The 21,296-nt window shown below is 40.0% G+C and overlaps 3 protein-coding genes across 4 annotated transcripts; 1 reads left to right on the forward strand and 2 right to left on the reverse strand.

The window, feature by feature from the left end:
* Positions 1–529: 529 nt before the first annotated feature.
* LOC137274082 (transmembrane protein 272-like) lies at positions 530–11,325 on the forward strand. Of its 2 annotated transcripts, none has more exons than XM_067807075.1 (6): positions 530–976; positions 4,994–5,044; positions 8,333–8,377; positions 8,581–8,640; positions 9,297–9,497; positions 10,030–11,325. In XM_067807075.1, exons 2-6 carry the CDS (start codon positions 5,038–5,040, stop codon positions 10,203–10,205), a joined length of 489 nt encoding a protein of 162 aa, XP_067663176.1. In that variant the 5' UTR covers positions 530–976; positions 4,994–5,037; the 3' UTR covers positions 10,206–11,325. The 2 variants fall into 2 exon arrangements, with proteins under 2 accessions (XP_067663176.1, XP_067663177.1); XM_067807076.1 differs by having other exon boundaries at positions 777–976; positions 5,000–5,044.
* Positions 2,821–4,984, reverse strand: LOC137271934 (putative per-hexamer repeat protein 5). Its single transcript, XM_067804316.1, has 2 exons — positions 4,980–4,984; positions 2,821–4,102 (listed from the first exon to the last, which is right to left on the reverse strand). Exons 1-2 carry the CDS (start codon positions 4,982–4,984, stop codon positions 2,821–2,823), a joined length of 1,287 nt encoding a protein of 428 aa, XP_067660417.1.
* Positions 11,326–19,846: 8,521 nt separating the features above from the next.
* LOC137272769 (beta-1,4-mannosyltransferase egh-like) lies at positions 19,847–21,226 on the reverse strand. The gene has a single exon (XM_067805159.1). It carries the CDS (start codon positions 21,224–21,226, stop codon positions 19,847–19,849), a length of 1,380 nt encoding a protein of 459 aa, XP_067661260.1.
* Between the last annotated feature and the right edge of the window lie 70 nt (positions 21,227–21,296).

Raw genomic sequence — 21,296 nt, forward strand, 5'->3', positions numbered from 1 at the left:
ACTGATTAACTTATTAAAGAAACACTCGGTTGTTTTTTCTCTGAAGTATTTGCTATTCACCGTACACCGACTACTGCTGTTATTGTTCTCCACGTCGTGGATTTGCTATTATGAACGTGATTGTTTGGTCATACCTGGTAGATATAACCACTTGTTAATGTGTCTGTATCATCAAATGTGCATTATAATGTCCCATTACATAACACATTATACACTGAAAATACTTTAGTATGAAGAAAACAAATACTCTCTAATACAATTCTCCAAAAGCACTTAAATGCATGCTTGAATAATTACTTTTATTTATGTCGTTATTTTACAAAGCCGGAATACAATTACAGTCAGTAAGTAAGTTTACTTTTACGCCGCACTCAGCAATATTCCAGCTATATGACGGCGGTCTGTAAATAATTGAGTCCCGACCAGACAATCCAGTGATCAGCAGCATGAGCATCGATTTGCAGTCAGTTGGGAACCGTTGACATATGTCAACCAAGTCATCGAACATGACCACCCGATCCTGTTAGTCGCCTCTTACGACAAGCATAGTCGCCGTTCATGGCAAGCATTAGAGAATGTGCAGAAATCAAAGTCGTTTGCTCTGATTCTATCGAAGCAATTCGTCACAAAGACTTTCCATGCTTAAGTGATAGTTGGCATGTTTTCAGAAGTCCGTATCGAGGGTAAACAGGAACTTGGAGGCGTGTCGACAAGGTGGATGATTGAACCAACAGCTAGGACTGACTATACTCTGACCTAGTTCAATCGAGCATAACACAACCAGTCTTGACGTTGACGATCAAGTAACGGTCGCCTTACACAAGTTCACACAGTCCTTGCAACAGGATATTTCGCAACGCTTAGTATGGCTGAGTGGAAAGTTTGATAGTCTGAATATATTTACAAGTACAAATTGACAAGGTGCTGTATTGCTGTCTTGTCCCGCTGGTACAGACGAAGGTTGCTAGGGTAGCAGGTATGTGTTTTCCGCAGTCTAGAGTGTTAGTGTTGTAGATCTGCATATCGGGTAGATTGCGTGACACTGGGTGGGATAGGGTGCGGTAGGGACAGGGCAGGTCTGGGCTTACAGGGTGAAGTGCACTTTTGATGCCCGTTTGAAACTCATCGATTGCCTTCGCACAATGCTCAGTGTATGCCATCCTATATTTGTATATCTCCATGTACACATATACATGAGTACATGCTTTACCGTATACCTGTGTGAATGCATTCTTGTATATGTACGTGCATGCCTGAGTGTATGCCTTCATGTATATCTATACCCGTGTGTTTACCTTCCTGTGTACCTGAGTGTATGCCTTCATGCATATCTATACCCGTGTGTTTACCTGCCTGTGTACCTGAGAGTATGCCTTCATGTATATCTATACCTGTGTGTTTACCTTCCTGTGTACCTGAGTGTATGCCTTCATGCATATCTATACCCGTGTGTTTACCTGCCTGTGTACCTGAGAGTATGCCTTCATGTATATCTATACCTGTGTGTTTACCTTCCTGTGTACCTGAGTGTATGCCTTCATGTATATTTATACCTGTGTGTTTACCTGCCTGTGTACCTGAGTGTATGCCTTCATGTATATCTATACCTGTGTGTTTACCTTCCTGTGTACCAGAGTGTATGCCTTACCGTATATGTTTGCCTTCGTGTGCATGTTTAAGTGTGTTTTTGCTTTCGTGTACATATATATGCCCGTGTGAATATGCCCGTGTGAATGTTTTAATTTATTTAATATTTCCTGTAAATGTGTTCCTGTCTCATGTACATAAAAACACACTCTGTCTCCATATATGTCTGTATCACTCCATTTACATGTATGTCTGTGTGTATGCCTACTTGTATATACATGTCTGTGTGTATGCCTACTTGTACATGTATGTCTGTGTGCATGCCTTCGTGTACATATATGTCTTAGTGTAGGAGCAAATCCTTCTATTTGAAAGCTGAGTGACAAGGCCTAGCTGGAGACTGAATAATATCCCAGGTTTAAGTACAAGCTGGTTACGGCGCTCTGGCGTGAACATTACACCAACATGCACAGGCGTGTATACAAACTCCCGGCGGAATAGTGACGCTTTTGTACAAAAAGTATTCATAGTATTTGAAAACGCTAATGTAAAAACAACACAGTGATAGCGTATATAAAGGTAAAATGCTCGAATTCAAGACCACTGTGAAAGAACAATATGAACACAAAATTCCTTCCAGAAAATGCTAAAATATAAAATATAATGTGTTTGGGGTGACGTTTTCTCAGTAAAGTACAGATTTTATACTCTGTGTAGTCCCCTCAGTGATTGGAATCCATGTTCTTAAAGAGGGACATCTGATCATAGCACACAAATGTAAAGAACTATTCCACAAAGGCTGTACAGATAACGGAACCACGTGCTCTGTGTACTTCTCTGTTTACCTCTACGTTTACCTGTCTGTTTACCTGTCTGTTTACCTCTACGTTTACCTCTCTGTTTACCTGTCTGTATACCTCTCTGTTTACCTCTCTGTTTACCTCTACGTTTACCTCTACGTTTACCTCTCTGTTTACCTGTCTGTTTACCTCTACGTTTACCTCTACGTTTACCTCTCTGTTTACCTGTCTGTTTACCTCTCTGTTTACCTCTCTGTTTACCTCTACGTTTACCTCTCTGTTTACCTCTACGTTTACCTCTCTGTTTACCTGTCTGTTTACCTCTCTGTTTACCTCTCTGTTTACCTCTACGTTTACCTGTCTGTTTACCTCTACGTTTACCTCTCTGTTTACCTCTCTGTTTACCTCTACGTTTACCTCTACGTTTACCTGTCTATTTACCTCTACGTTTACCTCTCTGTTTACCTGTCTGTTTACCTCTCTGTTTACCTGTCTGTTTACCTGTCTGTTTACCTCTACGTTTACCTGTCTGTTTACCTCTACGTTTACCTCTCTGTCTACCTGTCTGTTTACCTCTACGTTTACCTCTCTGTTTACCTCTCTGTTTACCTCTACGTTTACCTCTCTGTTTACCTCTCTGTTTACCTCTACGTTTACCTCTCTGTTTACCTCTCTGTTTACCTCTCTGTTTACCTCTCTGTTTACCTCTACGTTTACCTCTCTGTTTACCTGTCTGTTTACCTCTACGTTTACCTCTCTGTCTACCTGTCTGTTTACCTCTACGTTTACCTCTCTGTTTACCTCTCTGTTTACCTCTACGTTTACCTCTCTGTTTACCTCTCTGTTTACCTCTCTGTTTACCTCTACGTTTACCTCTCTGTTTACCTCTCTGTTTACCTCTCTGTTTACCTCTCTGTTTACCTCTACGTTTACCTCTCTGTTTACCTGTCTGTTTACCTCTACGTTTACCTCTCTGTTTACCTCTACGTTTACCTCTACGTTTACCTGTCTGTTTACCTCTACGTATACCTCTCTGTTTACCTGTCTGTTTACCTCTACGTTTACCTGTCTGTTTACCTCTACGTTTACCTCTCTGTTTACCTCTACGTTTACCTCTCTGTCTACCTGTCTGTTTACCTCTACGTTTACCTCTCTGTCTACCTGTCTGTTTACCTCTACGTTTACCTCTCTGTTTACCTGTCTGTTTACCTCTTCGTTTACCTCTCTGTCTACCTCTCTGTTTACCTCTCTGTTTACCTCTACGTTTACCTCTCTGTTTACCTGTCTGTTTACCTCTACGTTTACCTCTCTGTTTACCTGTCTGTTTACCTCTACGTATACCTCTCTGTTTACCTGTCTGTTTACCTCTACGTATACCTCTCTGTTTACCTGTCTGTTTACCTCTACGTTTACCTGTCTGCTTACCTCTACGTTTACCTCTCTGTTTACCTCTACGTTTACCTCTCTGTCTACCTGTCTGTTTACCTCTACGTTTACCTCTCTGTCTACCTGTCTGTTTACCTCTACGTTTACCTCTCTGTTTACCTGTCTGTTTACCTCTTCGTTTACCTCTCTGTCTACCTGTCTGTTTACCTCTACGTTTACCTCTCTGTTTACCTGTCTGTTTACCTCTACGTTTACCTCTCGGTTTACCTCTTCGTTTACCTCTACGTTTACCTCTCTGACAAGTATCAGACGGCTCCCATGGAGGAGAGCTATAAATACATTACGCTTGATGAAATGGGTCCAACGTTACATATGTTGTATTTGAAATCCACACGTGTCGTTTTAACAAAAGAGAGATAGTAAACTATGAAATAAATATTGTTGAATAGAAACGCAGTTATTTTCAATAAGCAAGTCAAAGCAGATTGTAAAATAATAGAGTCACCTTTGAAATGCTCGAACAAGTCAACCAAACGGTTGCAAATCTATACGACACAAGTGACATCCATAAGACAACATCGCGATCCCTCCCTCCTCTCTCTGTGTCTGTCTGTTTCTCTCTCTCCTTTTCTCTTTCATGTCTGTCTCTCTCTCTGTGTCTCTTTCTGTCTCTCTCGCTAACCCTCTCTCTCTGTCTCTTTCTCTCCCTGTCTCTCTTCTGTGTTCTGTTTTGCTTTGGGAAATAATCACAAGTTTATTTCACAACTCTTATTTGATGTTGTATTGTTTCGCTGTTGGACAATAACTACCATCTTGCTTTTTAGAAAATAAACATATAGCTTTTCAGCAATCTGTTGTTGTTATATTCCCTCTTCAGGAAATAACAACAGTTTTATTACAAAATCTCTCATTGTGTTTAAAATCTCACTCTTGAAAATTAACTGCAAAGTTATTACAAAATCTGCGAGACTATTTCAAGTCTCTAATTTTATACTGCATTGTCTATATTTTGGATAATAAGCTCATGATTATCAAGATCGAATCTACGCACTGGGTCTTAAAAACTGATTTGTTGGTAAGGCAGAAGAAAAAGACAAAAATGAGTTGTACACCCACTCACAGAAACGAGTTGAAGCTAATACAGTGATATTACTGAGAAATTCAGCATGCATTGACTTGATAACCCTGATGCTATCTACATGTTACTTCATCTGTTTCAGTTTCAGGTACAGGCGTTAACCACAGATACTGTTACACAAGAAACATGAGGTGTAAGTATAACGTTATTATTTAAAGCACCGACAATAACAGTTAAAACGTAATTCTACGAGCGTTGCTAGTACATATATGCAATGTTTAAAGCATTTTGTTTACATTGTAACACAGGATAGAATGAAATATGTGGCATGTAATGTCATCAGTAATAGTACCGTAAACTGTTCAACAGTTCAGGTAAGCATGTTTTCGTTTACATATTCTTAAATATGTATGTACCAAGCTGATGTTATACTAAGAAGCGTTTATATCAAACACATTCAAATGCCGTTCTATTTTATGTGGGGCGGTGCATTTGCTCATCACGCCGCAGACCCAGGTTCGAATCTCCAAAAGGGTAAACTATGGAAAGCCACATACCACAGCGATATTGCTGGATTACTGCTGAAAGCGGCATAAAACCATACTCAGTCAATCACATACTCTATTTTATGTATGGGAAGTGTGAACATGCATGTGACCCAGTGAGTGAGTGAGTGAGTGATTATTGTACATAGGCAGACACACCACCCAGTGCTTACGTAGCACAACGTGATTTCCTATTATGTAACCTCTCTACAAAGCCTGTTCTCTGCCTGGTTGCCAGAATATTGATTATTACGGTAATAGCGGGTGTGGGGTAACAGAGTGTTGCTTAAAGTATACAACAGGTTTACCTGAACGCCGAACGTAGTAACACGAAACTGGATTACAGAGGTGAATGCTCATACCAAGGTCAAGGCCATACGTGTAAACCCTTTAACTTCGCATTTATCAATATTAACATTAAAGTGTAGCATCGACACAAAATGTGCATAGATCTTGTTACATGAATTCCGAACATTTCATAAACACAAAAACACCTTCGCGAAACAGCTATTGTGACAAAGGACGCATTTGGGGGAGGCTCTCAACAGTATGATCTTGTCTCAAGAAGCAAGACATTACTTGGGAAAACAAAAACGGGTAGCATGACGAGATTTCAAGCGAAGATAGCGGATGTAGCAGCCAACGACCGCTTGACATGCTATATTGTTTTATTGTTTTATCCTGCACACCAGTATTCAGGTAGTTGACGGCCTGTGATTACATCCAGTCTCAACCAGGCAATGCAGACACTGGTATTCTAAACACCATTCATCAACACAAAGCACTAAGCACCACCGTGTAGCATCACAACAATACAACCAGGGCAGTTAATCTTGTAAAGGGCAATTAACCTCGCCTATGCCAATGAACGAATATATAGGCCAACATGAAACGTCGAATTTGAAAAAGAACGTTTTTTTAAACTGTAATAAAAGGGAAGACATTTTCAAAGTTCTGATTGTGAAAATTATGCTTTCTCACACCTGGTTTACTTTCTGGTATGGTTTTATTGATAAGAATAGCTAAAATATCCACCAAAACACAGAGACCTGGTTCCTAACTGGTTATGTGTACAATATACCGACAGGCAGACAGACAGACAAACAGACAGTTTTATTCGTAATGCTGTCCTAGTGGCCTTCAATACAGTTTACAGTTCACTTGGCCAATATCGGTGTACAAAGGCTGATCAATGTTTGAAGATATGATGAAGAAATAAAATTGTTATTTTGGATTACGCGGCGGGTTTCACTAAGACAAAGCTGGAATAGTTAACTGATCATTTTGAGCATTATGTAGCTGTGAGAAGTATCCATCTCGTACATGCTGGTATTTACGACACATGAAAAATAAATCGGATGGTTTATGTTTTCAGTTTCCCTAGCATCACAGTTTGGAAAGTAGAATTCTGTTATTGGTGTACCTTTGGTATTTCTATATTAATTTCGTTGACTTTGAAGTTGTTGTGGGATATTCAAAATTTACAAAATACATTTACAGTATGTAGCTTCCCGACTCCGCAGTAATTGGATTATAAAAGTCGCTTATGTTCATTGGCTACAAATTAAACCAACAACCCAAAACGCTCCTTGAAAATCCTTGGCATCAGCTTTTCCATAAAATTTTCCCACATACACGCAATAAAGTTATTTTATGTGTAACTCTCGTTCGTGTCACCATTTCTCATGCTTGCTATCAAACCATAGAGATCCTGTCAACTAAATAGGGACCTTTTCCGGTCCTTATCCAGTATGACTAATCGAGTTGCAATCTTTGTTATCGACTTTATGCTCCAGTGAAAGTTATTGTTAACCGTTAGAGCTATGGTTCCCACATTCAAGGCCAAACTCGACAAATCAGTTATAGAATTCCTCTTGTAGCTTGTCAGTGTAGACTAAAAGTTGCAAACTGTGCGAATTAATGTATTCATCCACTACAGGACCAGTCACCCCTGTGAGAAATGTTACAACCAAAAAGGACCTTAGTCTGTCTCACAGTCCGTGAGCCACATTACCTCTCCCTAAATGTAGCAAGTCTGAATGTTCCACCAGACTAGGGCTCCTTTTCAATTCAAAAGGGCCGATTCGTTACTATAAAATTATAATATGCATATTCAGAGGCTACACGTTGGTCTAAAAGGGCTCCCATCAATGAAGCTGTTCCCTGTGACCAACTGTGGTGTAACGTGTCCTACCTGTCCTCCTATGGACATTCAGTTAATTCTTTATGCACTATCTACAGTAATAAGAGCCGTGTTCAAAGTCGTTTTCAACCATGCTCAATGCATGGCGATCTTTTAGTGAATGATAACTTGTTTGATTCCATAAATGTGTCTTGTATTGATGTGCTTCCAACTTCCAACTGGCTGTCAAAGACAATAACATACCAGCAACCTTTACCTTTGAACATTTAGGAAATACTTTAATGCAATATCTATAACAATTAGAGCGGATACGGAAGTCAAGGAATAAGGTCAACATCGGTTTCAACATTATTCCGCAATGATAATAGAGAGCAAGGAGTTTGAACAGTATTCTAGTATTCCTGACGTGTCAGGTCCAAGTAGAGGTAGACCGGACGTGCTACAGCTACCGTGGACAGTGCATCCCGAGGAGCATGGAGCAGTGCCAAAATATTGTGAGATAATCGGGACAAAACAGGATTTCGAACCATTATCGTGTACCTGTGCTTCAAGGGACGCCATTTGCCTCATTTTGACGACAAGCTCACCCCTGTCCCCAGTCACGAGGAATAACGTCCTGTTACATAGAATATGTTTTTATACACATGAATGTTACCTAACAACCTTGAGGATGAACAGAGAGCGTGTGTCTTGTTTGTTGGTTTGTGCGTGCGCGTGCGCATGCGCATGTGTGCGTGTGGGTGTATGTGTGTGTGTTGATGGATGACTCATCCCCTTCAAATGTATGTTTCAGCCATAGTGAAGACGTACAACGCGGTCACCGAGAAATCAGGCAAAGGTGAGGTTTGATTTTAAACCGTGTAACGCACAGATGCAGGACACTAAAAGCCTCTTTAGTCAGTCGGGACGTTTTCATAAACTGTTCTAAGGAATAACTTTTGAATTTGCTTTTTAAGAACGAATAATGGTTTCACTGTCAGTGAGTTATGTATATTCATACCTTCATTGCCTGCATGACAGTTTTTCAATGTTATGTTTCAGCCGGCACAGTCGTTGGCACCGTTGTCGGCCTTGCAATTCCAATTGCAATGATATCGATGGGTGAGTTTGTGTTATGAACTTTCTCGTGTACCAGCCTATCATTGGCACTTATCCAATAATGGCATCAAGATCGAATATTTTCTTTTTCTCAACGATTTTACAGTATCGGTGCTTCTTTTATTATGGATAAAACACTTAAGCTTCACCTGGCATTGCAAATGTCAATACGTTTATAAGACAGGCTTTAGCATCAATTCATAGTGATCCGGGTAACAGGTACATGTCTTTTAATATATAACAATTCAAATAATGCTTTTGTGTGCACTGCCCAAGTGGATTCAGAATATGCCATTTTCCTCCTTTATACATTTATACGAAGCTGAAATCTAAATGCTGCCTTGGCAGAGATGAACCTCGGGTCCATCCAACAAAAGTTTATTTTCAGTTCACAAACTGTTTGAAATCTTTATCATATGCATATATGTGATATGTGATAAACTCACGCACACGCACGCATATGCATACACACAAACATACAAAGAAAGACACAGACACACACAGAGACATGCACGCACACACAGACACAAAAATCACACACACAGACACAAACACAGAGAGAAAACACGCCTGCACACACACACTCACATACACACATATATACATACGTCTCATTCTGACGTGATAGTGATACAACTGACGGTGTTTCTTGATTAAAGGAGCCATCCACATAGACGACTGTCCTGCACAGAAGTACATCGCTGTCTACCTGATTGTAGCTGGAGCCTTTGCCGCCGCCATGTCTGTACTAAAACTAGTGGCCAGGATGTGCTGCTCGGATTCAGATGGAAACGCACCTTTACCTTGTTCAATTGTGAACGGTGTCATCGGAATCTTCCTGTTTGCCTGGTTTATTGCAGGTAAGAAAAAACAAAACAAAACAAAACACAAAATCAAAAACAAATAGGCTTTTTGATGTTAATGTTGCCCGAATCACCAATAAGAAACAAAATTGTATGAAATATGCTTGGTGTTTGTATTATATATGTTTTACTACGCATGTGGGCAGACCCGAAGCCATATTTGAGATCATTTGTCCATTTATCGATACTGATGAATCAATTCTTTAACGTTCATTAAGAAGTTGGCCGTGGATAAAGACATATTTATATATAATTTTGTTATAGATGGTTTGTCTGACCTACAGGTAGTTTCATCATATTGGGCTAATAGAATGGAATATAATACAGTAACATTAACTGAGTTAAGTGGCTTAGCCAAGGGATAACTGTGTGGTCTGAAGTACTGTAGACACAGTGCAAGGGTCTGATGGTAACTCTATATGGTCCTATACACGGGATAGGTCTTTTAATAACAGAAGTGTTTGTTCAAACCCGTTTTGGTCTCCTCCCAACTATTTATCGAACGGTTGATGTAGTAATATATTTTCAGGCAACGTGTGGGTCTACGGCCTGTACGGCAAGTACAGCCCCACAGAGACCACTGCCGACAACTACTGTATGCACGACTTTTACTTGTTTGCATTCTGGATCATCACGGCCGGTTACATCCTGCTCGGAGTCTGCATCCTTCTGTGCTGCTGTGTTGCCTGCTGTTGCCGAAATTAGTCGACAACACGATAGTTTGACTTGTTTGACTTGCACAATGAAGACCTGAGAGTAATAATATATATTTAATGCACAAAATGAAAAAATGACATTTGGCTACAACTGGCAACTTTATATGTGCTTTTGGAAGAAAGTGTTGTATATGGATGTTTTATGTATGCGTGGAAGCGAGGTCTCATACGTGCCTCATAAGGTATGATGTTATTTCTAAATTAGAGGCACGCAATCCTGCTCTGCATCCTTTTGTGCTATTCCGTTGCCTACTGTTTTTGAAATTAGTCGACCACACCATTGTTTGGATTGTTTGACTTGCACAATGAAGTCTGGAGGGTAAAAATATTTTTAACCCCCTAAATGAAACAAAGACAGTTGGCAATTTTATATGTGCTTTCTTAAGAAACTGTAGAATATGGATATCATTATTTGTGTGTGGAAGCTGTTTCTAGATTAGAGGTACGTAACCCTCCTCTTAAGGGCTGCAGTCGAGCCGGTCTTTCATGAGGTTTTACTTTGTGTAGGCAATGCACAAACAAGTGCAACAGTATGGACCAATGTGAAAGAAGTGATTGTTAGATATATTCTGGGGAAATAAGGTCATATGTTACGTCCTGCCTTCTGCTTTGACTGTCATTTTTATTGTGCTCTTGGGCGAGCAGTACAAATAATATTTGTTATCACATCTCATTGTAAAGAACTGTTATCGCCTGGAACCGAACTAATACCCATAATTTACTTCCAGCATCAAAATTACAACGAATTTTAATATATGATTAGTTTTACCCTTTGGTCACATGTGTAAAACGTGGAAATAACACACACCACCTAGTAACTAAAGAACTGATTCAAAAGAGGTTGAACCGTTTAGAATAATCTTTTCCTTAGTTTTACCTCTTGTTGCTTGTCAAGCCACGTTTAGGTATAGATGTGTCATGATTATATTGCAAAGTGTTTTGTTGTGCTTACCTTTGCACATATGTACACCAATGCCATTTATAAAGGCTCTTATAGCACTTCTTACATTAGATAGTATGTGTTAGTGTTTCATATGACGTGTTTGATATTGTCTTTTATATTATGATTTTGTACAAATGTTCATTATGCAATAAAAATGCAAATTTAAGCGAAGTAGTGTTCTCTTTAACATATTTTCTGAAACTAATTACAAACTGACTTGGGCACATCCATATAAATTGTAATTGATCGATTGCACAATGTTTTGTCGTCAGTAACCCATGGTTGTGGTATCAGGTGGCGGATAGGCTCATTGACTCACTTAGGCTCGTTGACTTCTACATACATCCATAGATAGACAAGAAACATTAGAAAGTATACAGAATCTCAAGTGCAATAAAGCAACAGGGATACATTATGTCCTAGGGGACTTTTTTAAACATTCGTCTGATACTGCCTTATCTTGACTTTCTATGTAATGTTATACTAGAAATCGGTCATTTTCCTTCGTCAAGGTCAACTGGTATTGTACCCTTACATGACCAAGGTGATGTAAACAACCCAAAATACCGACCGTGGTTTACACTTCTTAGTACCTTCGGAAAACATTTTACATATATCATAAACAAAAGATTACCACTATCGATAAAGTATATAACGGCCAAGCCGGTTTCAGACAGGACTATACCACAACTGACAATATAATCATATTTCAATTTATTGTGCAAAAATGAATTTAAGAGGTGGAAAATTCTATGTGATATTTGTGGATTCTGCTTAGGCATTTGATTCTATAAAGAGAAATAGATTATGGGGCCTATTGCAAACTCATGGACTCAACCACAAAATGAATAAATCCTTATGTAGTATATATGAAAATGTCAAAGTATGTGTAAGAAACAACGAAATCTCAGAAAATTCTATTTGCCATTTAGGTGTCAGGTAAGGCTGTATTTTTAGTCCCTATCTGTTTACATTTTGTGTCAGTGAATCAAGTTACACCCTGTTTTGACTCAGCCATTTTTGCTGCTCTTTGCGGATGATATTATCTTATTTACTAGCACCATAATGGTCTACAGTAACAAACTGACCAACTTGAAATCTATTCCGGTGAATGAAATTTGGCAGAATATAACATTGTTTTCAAAAATGGCGGGGACTTTAAAAAGTGAGAAATGAACTTGCAAAGGTGAAAAACCTGTAACTACAAGCATATTTACATATCTTGAGGTTTATATTTCTAATCATCTTTCTTGGACAAACCACAATAAACAGTCATCTGTACAGGCCCGTAAGGATTTGATTAATATAATTAAAAATGTCCATATTTTGGGCCAGATATCACAGAAATCATTCTTTATAATGTTTCATACTAAAGCAAGCGCAGTACTGCAGTATGGATCAGAAATGTGGGGTTTGAAAAGTTATGGATCTGTAGAAAAAGCACATTTATATGCGAAAAACAAGGGTCCCGAAACACCATGTTTGATTCCAACGCCCAAACACAACAACCTAGTGCATGTGAAGGACAAACTTCCCATGCAACTTGTGACATGGTGCCACTGCTAGAATATGCAAGACGGACCTCGTTCTGTAAGACCCAGAAAAACATGAAGTGCAGATGACCGATACGTTGTGCTCCAAGCCTTCAGAACCCATTCGCAACTGTCTACCGCCGCCAGATAGCTGGAATAGTAGCGTGTGCCATACAGTGAAGCAAACATACTGCTCTTCTGATTGTGATGAAAAAGTAAGACTTCGTGGATGGCTTAAACAACGCCACGTTCCTTAAACTGTTTCATGGTGAAATCATGAATCGGTTGAATCTTAAAGTAATTAACGTTCAAAGCTCAGGAATGCACATCAAACAATTGATTATAGGCACCTGCGCAACCTCGAAACGTTCGTAAAATCTTCCAGTGCAGGTCACTCTCGGGAAATTATCAGTCATATTGTTGATTGAAGTATTTTCATGTCACCTGTACAGTTCCAATCTCCACCTTGCTGCCATGTTGCTATAACAGGTACACTTTGGTCACTCCAGAAGGACATACACGTGTATGTGTGCTTGTATCATTACATGTGCTGGGCCTCTGGGTGACTGTATGAGTGCCACATGTCAGTTATTTAGCGTCGACGGGTCGGGTCAACACGGCTGGTTCTTCACAATATCACTTATTTAGCTTGCACTGTTTGAAGATATACTGAAGATGAAAAGACCAGATTTTTGGCTTCAAATTGGGTCGAGATGTAGTCAAATCATCTTTTCACATGCATGCAAAAAGACCTGTATTGGGCGAACCTAGATCAGCATAAAATATACGAAGAAATGTGTTCGCAAAAAGTACTAAAAAATGGTTGATCTTAATTTTGTATTCATCGTTGGTTTACAAGGCCGGAATATTGCAGAATGTGCAGAAAGAAGGATCGATGCCTTAGTTTTTACCAACTGTTAAAAAACATATTATGGTTCAAAATATTCCTGATAAGATATATGTGTTCCCATGACTAAATGAGATTAATGTCGTAGTCTTCAACAGCCAATACTTGTTGTGAGAGAGATCGGGTGGTCATTCTGGCTAACGTGGTTGACACATGTGACCGTATCGGATTTGTGTACATTTATGCTCATGCCGTTGATCCCTGGGTTGTCTGGGACAACCATAGGAATTTACAGGTCCTCGCCATATAGCTGGAATATTGCTGTGTGCGGCGTTAAACAACAAACATACAAACAAACTGTCACCGTCCAGGAAGAAAAGCTCATTCCCACTGAACTAGCAATGGGGCAGGGAGCACCCGTCCATCCGTCCACCCGTCCACCCGTCCACCCAGGTACATCTTCGTTGTATCATCGATGTCGTACGGACGCGTAGTAGGGTAACGGTGAAAACGTATTTAGTCTCATTATCCCCTACGTAAGAGATATTATCTACTATGTAGAACTTAATATTCCCTACTTAGGACTTAGGACTTAGTATCTCCTACGTAGTATTTAGTATTTCCTACATAGGACTTAGTATCTCTAACGCAGGACTTACCATCTCCTTCGTAGTACTTAATATCTCCTACGTAGGTCTTCCGTAGATATTAACTTTGATAGATATATAACATTAGATAGTAACTTAAGTAGGAGATACTAAGTCCTACGTTGGAGAGAGTAATCCTACGTGGGGGATACTTTGTCCTACGTATTGTCTTAATAACCCCTACGTAGGAGATAGTGACACCAAAACGTTTTATTTTCACCGTGGCTCTTTCCATTCCGTAATGTCGAGATAGGCGTCGTATGTGTTAATTTCTTCTTTCAATAGTTATTTACAAAAACGTGAGATTCATTTGCTGTGTATTCCCAAATTTATTGATTAACATATTGAAAACGACCAAACGCTGTGAAAGTGTCCTGAAATGTTAATTATTGTTATTATTTTTATGCAAAAGATATTAAAGAATCGGGGATAGATGACGTATTTTGTAAACGCATTGCCAAAACCTTCAGTCAACAGAGATCTTAGGTTTACATCAATTGTATTATACAGGATGCAGGATGTATCGAATGATGAAATTGGTTAGAACTTGAAACCCTTTCAGCAGATTTCCACGTTGATTAGCGAACGGCTTACCCAATAATTCATTATTCCACCTAACAGAAATGTCAATGAACGCACAGTGGCTACCTGAGGCAGCTCTTCAGCTTAGTAATGAAATATCATGTTTCTATATTGATCTCAGTTTCATCTGATCATCTTTAAAACAGAACGAGACATTGAGTGAGTGGTTGACTGCTCAGATGTCAAAACGAGAAATCAGTTGTTGATTCAAGTACACCTACACTGGTATGCCAAGGTCTAAGCATCGCATGATTCCTTTCGTCCTGGGGATTTGCTTCTGGTAATATTGAGAGCACGACTTCCAGTCAACGGGATCGTGTGGCCAGGCTCGCTGAAATGGTTGAAACGTCATCGTATCCCGATGGCGTAGATTGCTGCTGATATTGCTGCTCACTGGATCGTCTGTTCCATACTCGATTATATGCAGACAATACATTGTAACATACGCTATATTTGAGATTACACTTTCTTAGTAATGTACAGATTATACTACACGTGGAAGCAGTGGTGGCTGAGGGGGTTAGGCGACTGAATTGTGCTCTGACGATTTGGTGCCTGTTATTAGGGTGTGGGTTCGGAGTCTGATGGGACTCAACCCAACAAAGGTACTAGAGTCTGTACATTTCTAAGAAAGTGTTATCCCAAATATAACATTTGTTACATTTGACCATTTTCTGAGAGGTGCGGGGTTCGAATCTATCGGCCGTGACGTGGGGTCGTTACTGTGGGTGACCACTACTAGGGTGGTCTATAACGTGACTGTTTTAGTGAAAACATCGCCTCAGATACCGATGGTGTTTCTGTGGCTTTAATAGGCTACCTTGAGAGGAAATGGTTGTGTGGTCTGTCAACGTGAACATTGATGGTTATTCTTCTCGAATATTTTGTGCTTCTTTCAAATTTCGTGCAGTTCGAACAACTTCCTGGCTACGTTTCATCCACCTTTTAACATATTCTTTCTCAAGGGTAATTCCAACATTTCATTCACAGTAATACCAATGAACACACTTCATGTCACAATAACTTTTGCCTCCAGCATGGTATCAGTGGATCACTTATCTCCTTGCCGTCACTTTCACTATTTCTCCACAACCTGTGGAATGTTTTACAGCAACATATTGTATATTTCGGAAAGAAAAACACAATATTGATCAATAAATTCCTGAACCAAATTTTAGATAGTTTGAACAGAATTGTCATGAACAAGGCTTGTTGCTATCCGAGTATAACAATGAATGTCAACATAAAGGTCAACTCCCGTCTCTGTCTTGTTGTGTTGATACCAGGCGATTCTGACGTGGACAGTCAGCGATCTCTCGGAGCTCCGCTGAGCGTAAATTTGCACTTAATACCATGTGAATAATCCTAGCTTGGTCAGACAGCTAAAGGAGTTGTTTAACTGGTTTAAAGCAGACTTCCCAAATGATATTAACCACTGTAATTCTACATCAAACGGCGAGATAATTACTCTGGTTTAGGAATCGATAGTTTGGACTTTATGACGTCATTACTGGAAGACAAACACTATTCTGACGGTTCCAAAGATTTTCAGCCTGCATCAGTATCAGACTGTTCTTCAAACTAAGACTGTCAGTAGGAAACCTCAGCGCAATGTTAAAGAATGGGATTAAAGATTAACCTTAACAAAGACTGCTTCCGGAAAGGAGCCCCAAGAGCAAACGCAAAGTGTCAGATAGAAAGAGATCTTACGAGAGGTCATTAGATTTCACGACAATTATTACAAACATTTTTATTCATAAAAAACCCAAACAAAGTCGGGTTTGTCCCAGGTCTAAGCGACAATGTTGCAGAAAATGGAAATCGAGGCATGAGTTGCTTGTTTAGAGCATGTCGTGAATACCACATTACCCCCAAGAAACAAATAAACAGACCGTCCTGGTTCCCAGTGTATTTGTAATGAGAATGGATACAGTACTAGCATCGTTTCGTTCACCAGATGATCAATAGTCAGCGTGATTGAGCAATTGGAATTGCATGCCGCTGTACCAAATGGGAGCTCAAAGTCGTGAAGAGAAAAGAACATGGGTCTTCGGCATGACAAGTCAACGTTTTAATAACCATTATTCTCTGATAGCGGGAGGCAGTGACAGTAAATGATCACAGTACTATGAATATCCTTATTACCTCTGATGATACTGATCATCACTAAATACCTGAGTTAAAACTGGTCTTCAATAACCCATGCTTGTAGTAAGACAAACGGGATCGGTTGTCTGGCTCGCTGACTTGGTTGGCATATGCCATCACATCCCAATTGTGTAGATCGATGCTCATGCTGTTGATCACTGGATGATTTACAGACCGCAGTTGTATTGCTGGAAAATTGCTGAATCCAGCATTCAACAGTAATCCCAGCAACTTTTTAAAGACAGTTGCAGTGCAAAGATCCTTGGTGAGACAGACATGCGAACACCTTGAATACACTTCTTTGGATCAAATATCTACCAACTACAACACATCAATGACAAATTTAGCGCTCATCTCTTGGCATTATTAATCCCCGTATGCTGGGCGTTGACAGTTCCGTTCCAGATCTTGTGACTATCCACATCAATAAGTATGACATTTCTGAAAGGCATATCCAATCCATAATGCGTTTGGATCATCGGCATGTACTCTCATTGCCATATATATCAAAACATATAACAACATAAACAACGTCTTTTGACTGGTTAAAGTTCTCGATGCAGACTATGAATACACTTCCATGATCTCTGTTGGACTGGTTTTAGGTGGCGTAGCCTAGTGGTTAAAGTACGCGCTCGTAACGGTAAGGACATAGGTTTGATTCCCCACATGGGTACAATGTGTGGAGCCCATTTCTGGTGCCCTAGCACTGTTCTCGGTCGAGATATTGCTGGAATATTGCTGAAAGCGACGTACAACCATTCTCATTTGGATTGTAATTCATAAATGCATGTTCATACGAACGTAGGTTCTATGAAGCCATTGTCAGTTTCTCCTTTTCAGATAATGCAGTATGAAATATGAGCTGCTACTAAAGCTAAATTATAAATGTAACGCTTTCTCGAAACATCTATAACATTTGATTCTCCATTTAATTAAACAAACAAACAAAAATGTCCCTCTCGTTGATATGAATATGTAAAATGTGAGACACTCTTCCTTACGACGCCTGAAGATGTTCAGTTGCACAGGTGGTCCGCAAAGGTTTGCCCTGCCGCGATATATGGGATTTTTTCTGCACTTCCTTAGTAGTTACATGCAACTTGACTGGATCACTGGTGTACCAGATGTACTTGAGTCATTAATTCATTTCCTGGCTGTTATTCAGAACGTCCTACTATTATCACGAGGTGTAGATGTTCTGTTTTCTGAGTCTTATCGAACGAACTACTGAAACCATCTAAACGATGTAAAGATAAACAGAAACAAATCCCTATTTGCTGCTTCGAAACTGTTTTATTCTCTAAATTATTAAAGGCACAGGGCAAAATATGTTACTATAGCAACGATTCGCTTAACACAACCCCTTCTCATCAAGATTGTAGATTTATATTAATTCATTAATTTAAAAAGTACTGGTGGCTTCGTTTTTGCTTTATGGCATAAATAATTAAATACATGGGACAAAATATAAGTTAACAACGGCGGATACATTCACATAACCTCTTCTACTTCAGTCATCACAGATTTTAGTTTATATATTAAGTTCATTTACAGGAAAGATATATTATATGTTTACCTGCCCACATTTTTTAAATTGTAGGCACGGGACGATTGATTTAAGCACACTTGTCACTCTGCATTGTGTATTGGAGTAACAGTTCTTTACTTGCTTTTTGTAACAGCACTGTATTTGTGCCATGGAAAGATAACTTTTTTGAGCAGTGGAATATTAGCTCCGTATTTATGTAATGTAATAAGACTTCTCTACTTGTGTTGTGGGATGAGGGTTTTTACCTGAGAAATGGAACGGCAACTCTCTGTGTTATGGAATAACAGCTCTTCATTTATATAATGGAACAAGAACTCTCTTCTTGTGTTATGGGAGGAGAGCTTTTCATGGTGTATGATGGAATGTGGACCTCTGTGTTTGGCCTATGGCATACCAGCTCTTTACTTGTATTACTTGGAATAAGTGAGACGTTGTTTTATAAAAAAAACCCAAAACATTAACCACCATTCATACAAGTATTAGCTAGGTGCAAGATTATCAGATGTTCTCATATTTGCAAGCGGAAATCGGCGAGGATTCATTACCAATGTTGATGGTTTCCTTATTGAGTAGATATTTGTTACACTGAGACTGCCTGCCAAATAATTCATGATTTTACTCAAGCGTTGTCAAATGTCAACGTACACGTTGAGAGAGAGAGAGAGAGAGAGAGAGAGAGAGAGAGAGAGAGAGAGAGAGAGAGAGAGAGAGAGAGAGAGAGAGAGAGAGAGAGAGAGAGAGAGAGAGAGAGAGAGAGAGAGAGGCCAATTTCCCAGATGTCGAAACTAGGAATCATATGTAGATTCACATATGATGAATAATGTCTGAAAATATGAAAACACGTGTTATTCATGACGGGGTTTGCCTCTGGAAATAGAGACGAGACTTTCGATCAGAGGGTCCTCGGTTCGAATCCTAAAGAAGCTGCTGGGTCAGAGTCTCTGCGGGGTCATGCCATCTGTCATTCATTTTATCAATTACCCCTCTCTAAGCCATTGAGATAGATTCAGCTAAGGACAATCCTACAAGCTGTAAAACAGGTCCACGGTGTAAGACAGCTTTAACCCAATCAATGCTTAACCTAGATGTGCATATTAAAAGTACAACCCTGCATCGTTGATAATGACCCACCCTGTGTTTGGTTTGAGTGTTCAGGATTCCGATCCAGACAGCGTTCGTTGCGCTACGACATTCGTCAGCCTATGAAAAAATGTAGAGTTACGACAGGTCGTAACAGTACGAACGATTTGTGGCTCGGGAAATGAAATGACTATTGCCAAGTACTCTCTGGAACCAATTAGTTGAACCCACGACTGAGACAAAGACAATTGCAAGGGAACACAAGACACGGACATGCAGTATTATTGTATTCGTTGCTTTTATACAGGGATAGTTAGAACTGTTTCTAAGTCCTTTCTTACTATATGAAACTCATAGCTTCTCCGTGATATAGCTGCTAACACCACGCCTATACTCTCCAGAACCATAGTCAACGGTGCTATGAATATAGTTAAGACACACAGTACTATACACTTCAGAATTCCGTGTCTACGAATAGAGAAGGATTTGATTGCTCCGAGGATGAAGAGGAATAAGACAACGCCCCCAGTGAACGCAAACAACAGATCAAGCAAAGGATGCACTGGGATAGGGAAAAGGGGAATAAGGATGAAGTTTAACGACGTCACCGGCATCACCACCCACGACAGAATCATTACACTGATCCCAAGTTTGTATCGGAAAGGAATCTGGTTGCTAAGGAAAGTGAGCGATATGCCCTGAACCCAACGCTTCCGCTGTCGAATATAGTCCATGACAGAAAACGTTGACTTTTCCCACATTTCGCCCTCGACGTATCCAAATTTATATCCTTCTTTCCACGCCCTGAGGGCGAAGAAGCAATCTTCAGCTATGCTTCCTTCAGGGCCAAAGTCAAAAGAAACCTTTTTCTCAGCGCCGGCGTTAGCAACGATAAATGAACCTTTCCAGCTGAACACAGGCTTGTGAAGCACCCCGAGAGTGAATCGCAACGTGCCATAATCAGCTCCAACCCTTAGAAGATCTGCCAGTGTTGTCACCCAGTTGACGATAGAGTCACTGGCATATGTGATAACTCCTTGTCCAAACTCGTACTGTCCTGCACGGATGAAGTTCAACACTCCAGCCAGAGAAGATTCTGTTAACAGTGTCTCCTCGTCGAGATGAACTACCCAATCACTGTCGTTCAAAACCGTGACGTCATCTTCTAGAGAGTATTGCAGTGCACGTGCTTTGTATAAGGCCCCCCTTGACGTCTTGTACATGGATGGTACAACCAGCTCTCTCACATTGATGGACTCGTCCAGAGAGATCGGTCTGTCTGTCACAACCTCAAATATATAATTGGTAAGACCTACTTTGGAACACAGTTCTACGTTTCTTTGGACATTCCTCTTCACTAATTCTGGGTAGGTGCCACGGGTCACCACTCTAAAACAGATAGGTCCAAAGAGTGGTGACATCATCAGTTTCGGGGGATCTGGATGTGTATTTCCCACCAGTATCCCAATAAAGTTGCTTAGCGTTATAGGTAACGGCACCAAGGCAAGGATTCGAAGAATATACATAAACAGAGTTAGCATTGTGCCATATTTTGTGTAAGGATCAACGCCCTCTAACGGATCAGTGGCAAAGGGGAGAGCACCCGAGGCTGTGAAGACGAGGAACAGGATAATGAAAAGAAGAACGACTGTGAGATAGTGCTTCAGGCGACTGTACATGGTATCCAAAATGTCGGCTTGAATCGTACCTGAAAAAAGTGAAAAGAGATGTCATAAGCATTTAATGCGA

This window comes from Haliotis asinina, chromosome 2 (genome assembly GCF_037392515.1).
Source record: "Haliotis asinina isolate JCU_RB_2024 chromosome 2, JCU_Hal_asi_v2, whole genome shotgun sequence".
Classification (NCBI taxonomy): Eukaryota; Metazoa; Mollusca; class Gastropoda; order Lepetellida; family Haliotidae; genus Haliotis; species Haliotis asinina.

What these genes read in the sequence shown, in the direction of transcription:
- LOC137274082 (XM_067807075.1), top strand. An exon ending in CACCGAGAAATCAGGCAAAG is followed by an intron (nt 8,378 to 8,580) that starts GTGAGGTTTGAT and finishes GTTATGTTTCAG; the next exon opens with CCGGCACAGTCGTTGGCACC. An exon ending in GTTTGCCTGGTTTATTGCAG is followed by an intron (nt 9,498 to 10,029) that starts GTAAGAAAAAAC and finishes ATATATTTTCAG; the next exon opens with GCAACGTGTGGGTCTACGGC.
- LOC137272769 (XM_067805159.1), bottom strand. Translation starts at nt 21,226, where the DNA reads ATGTACAGTCGCCTGAAGCACTATCTCACAGTCGTTCTTCTTTTCATT.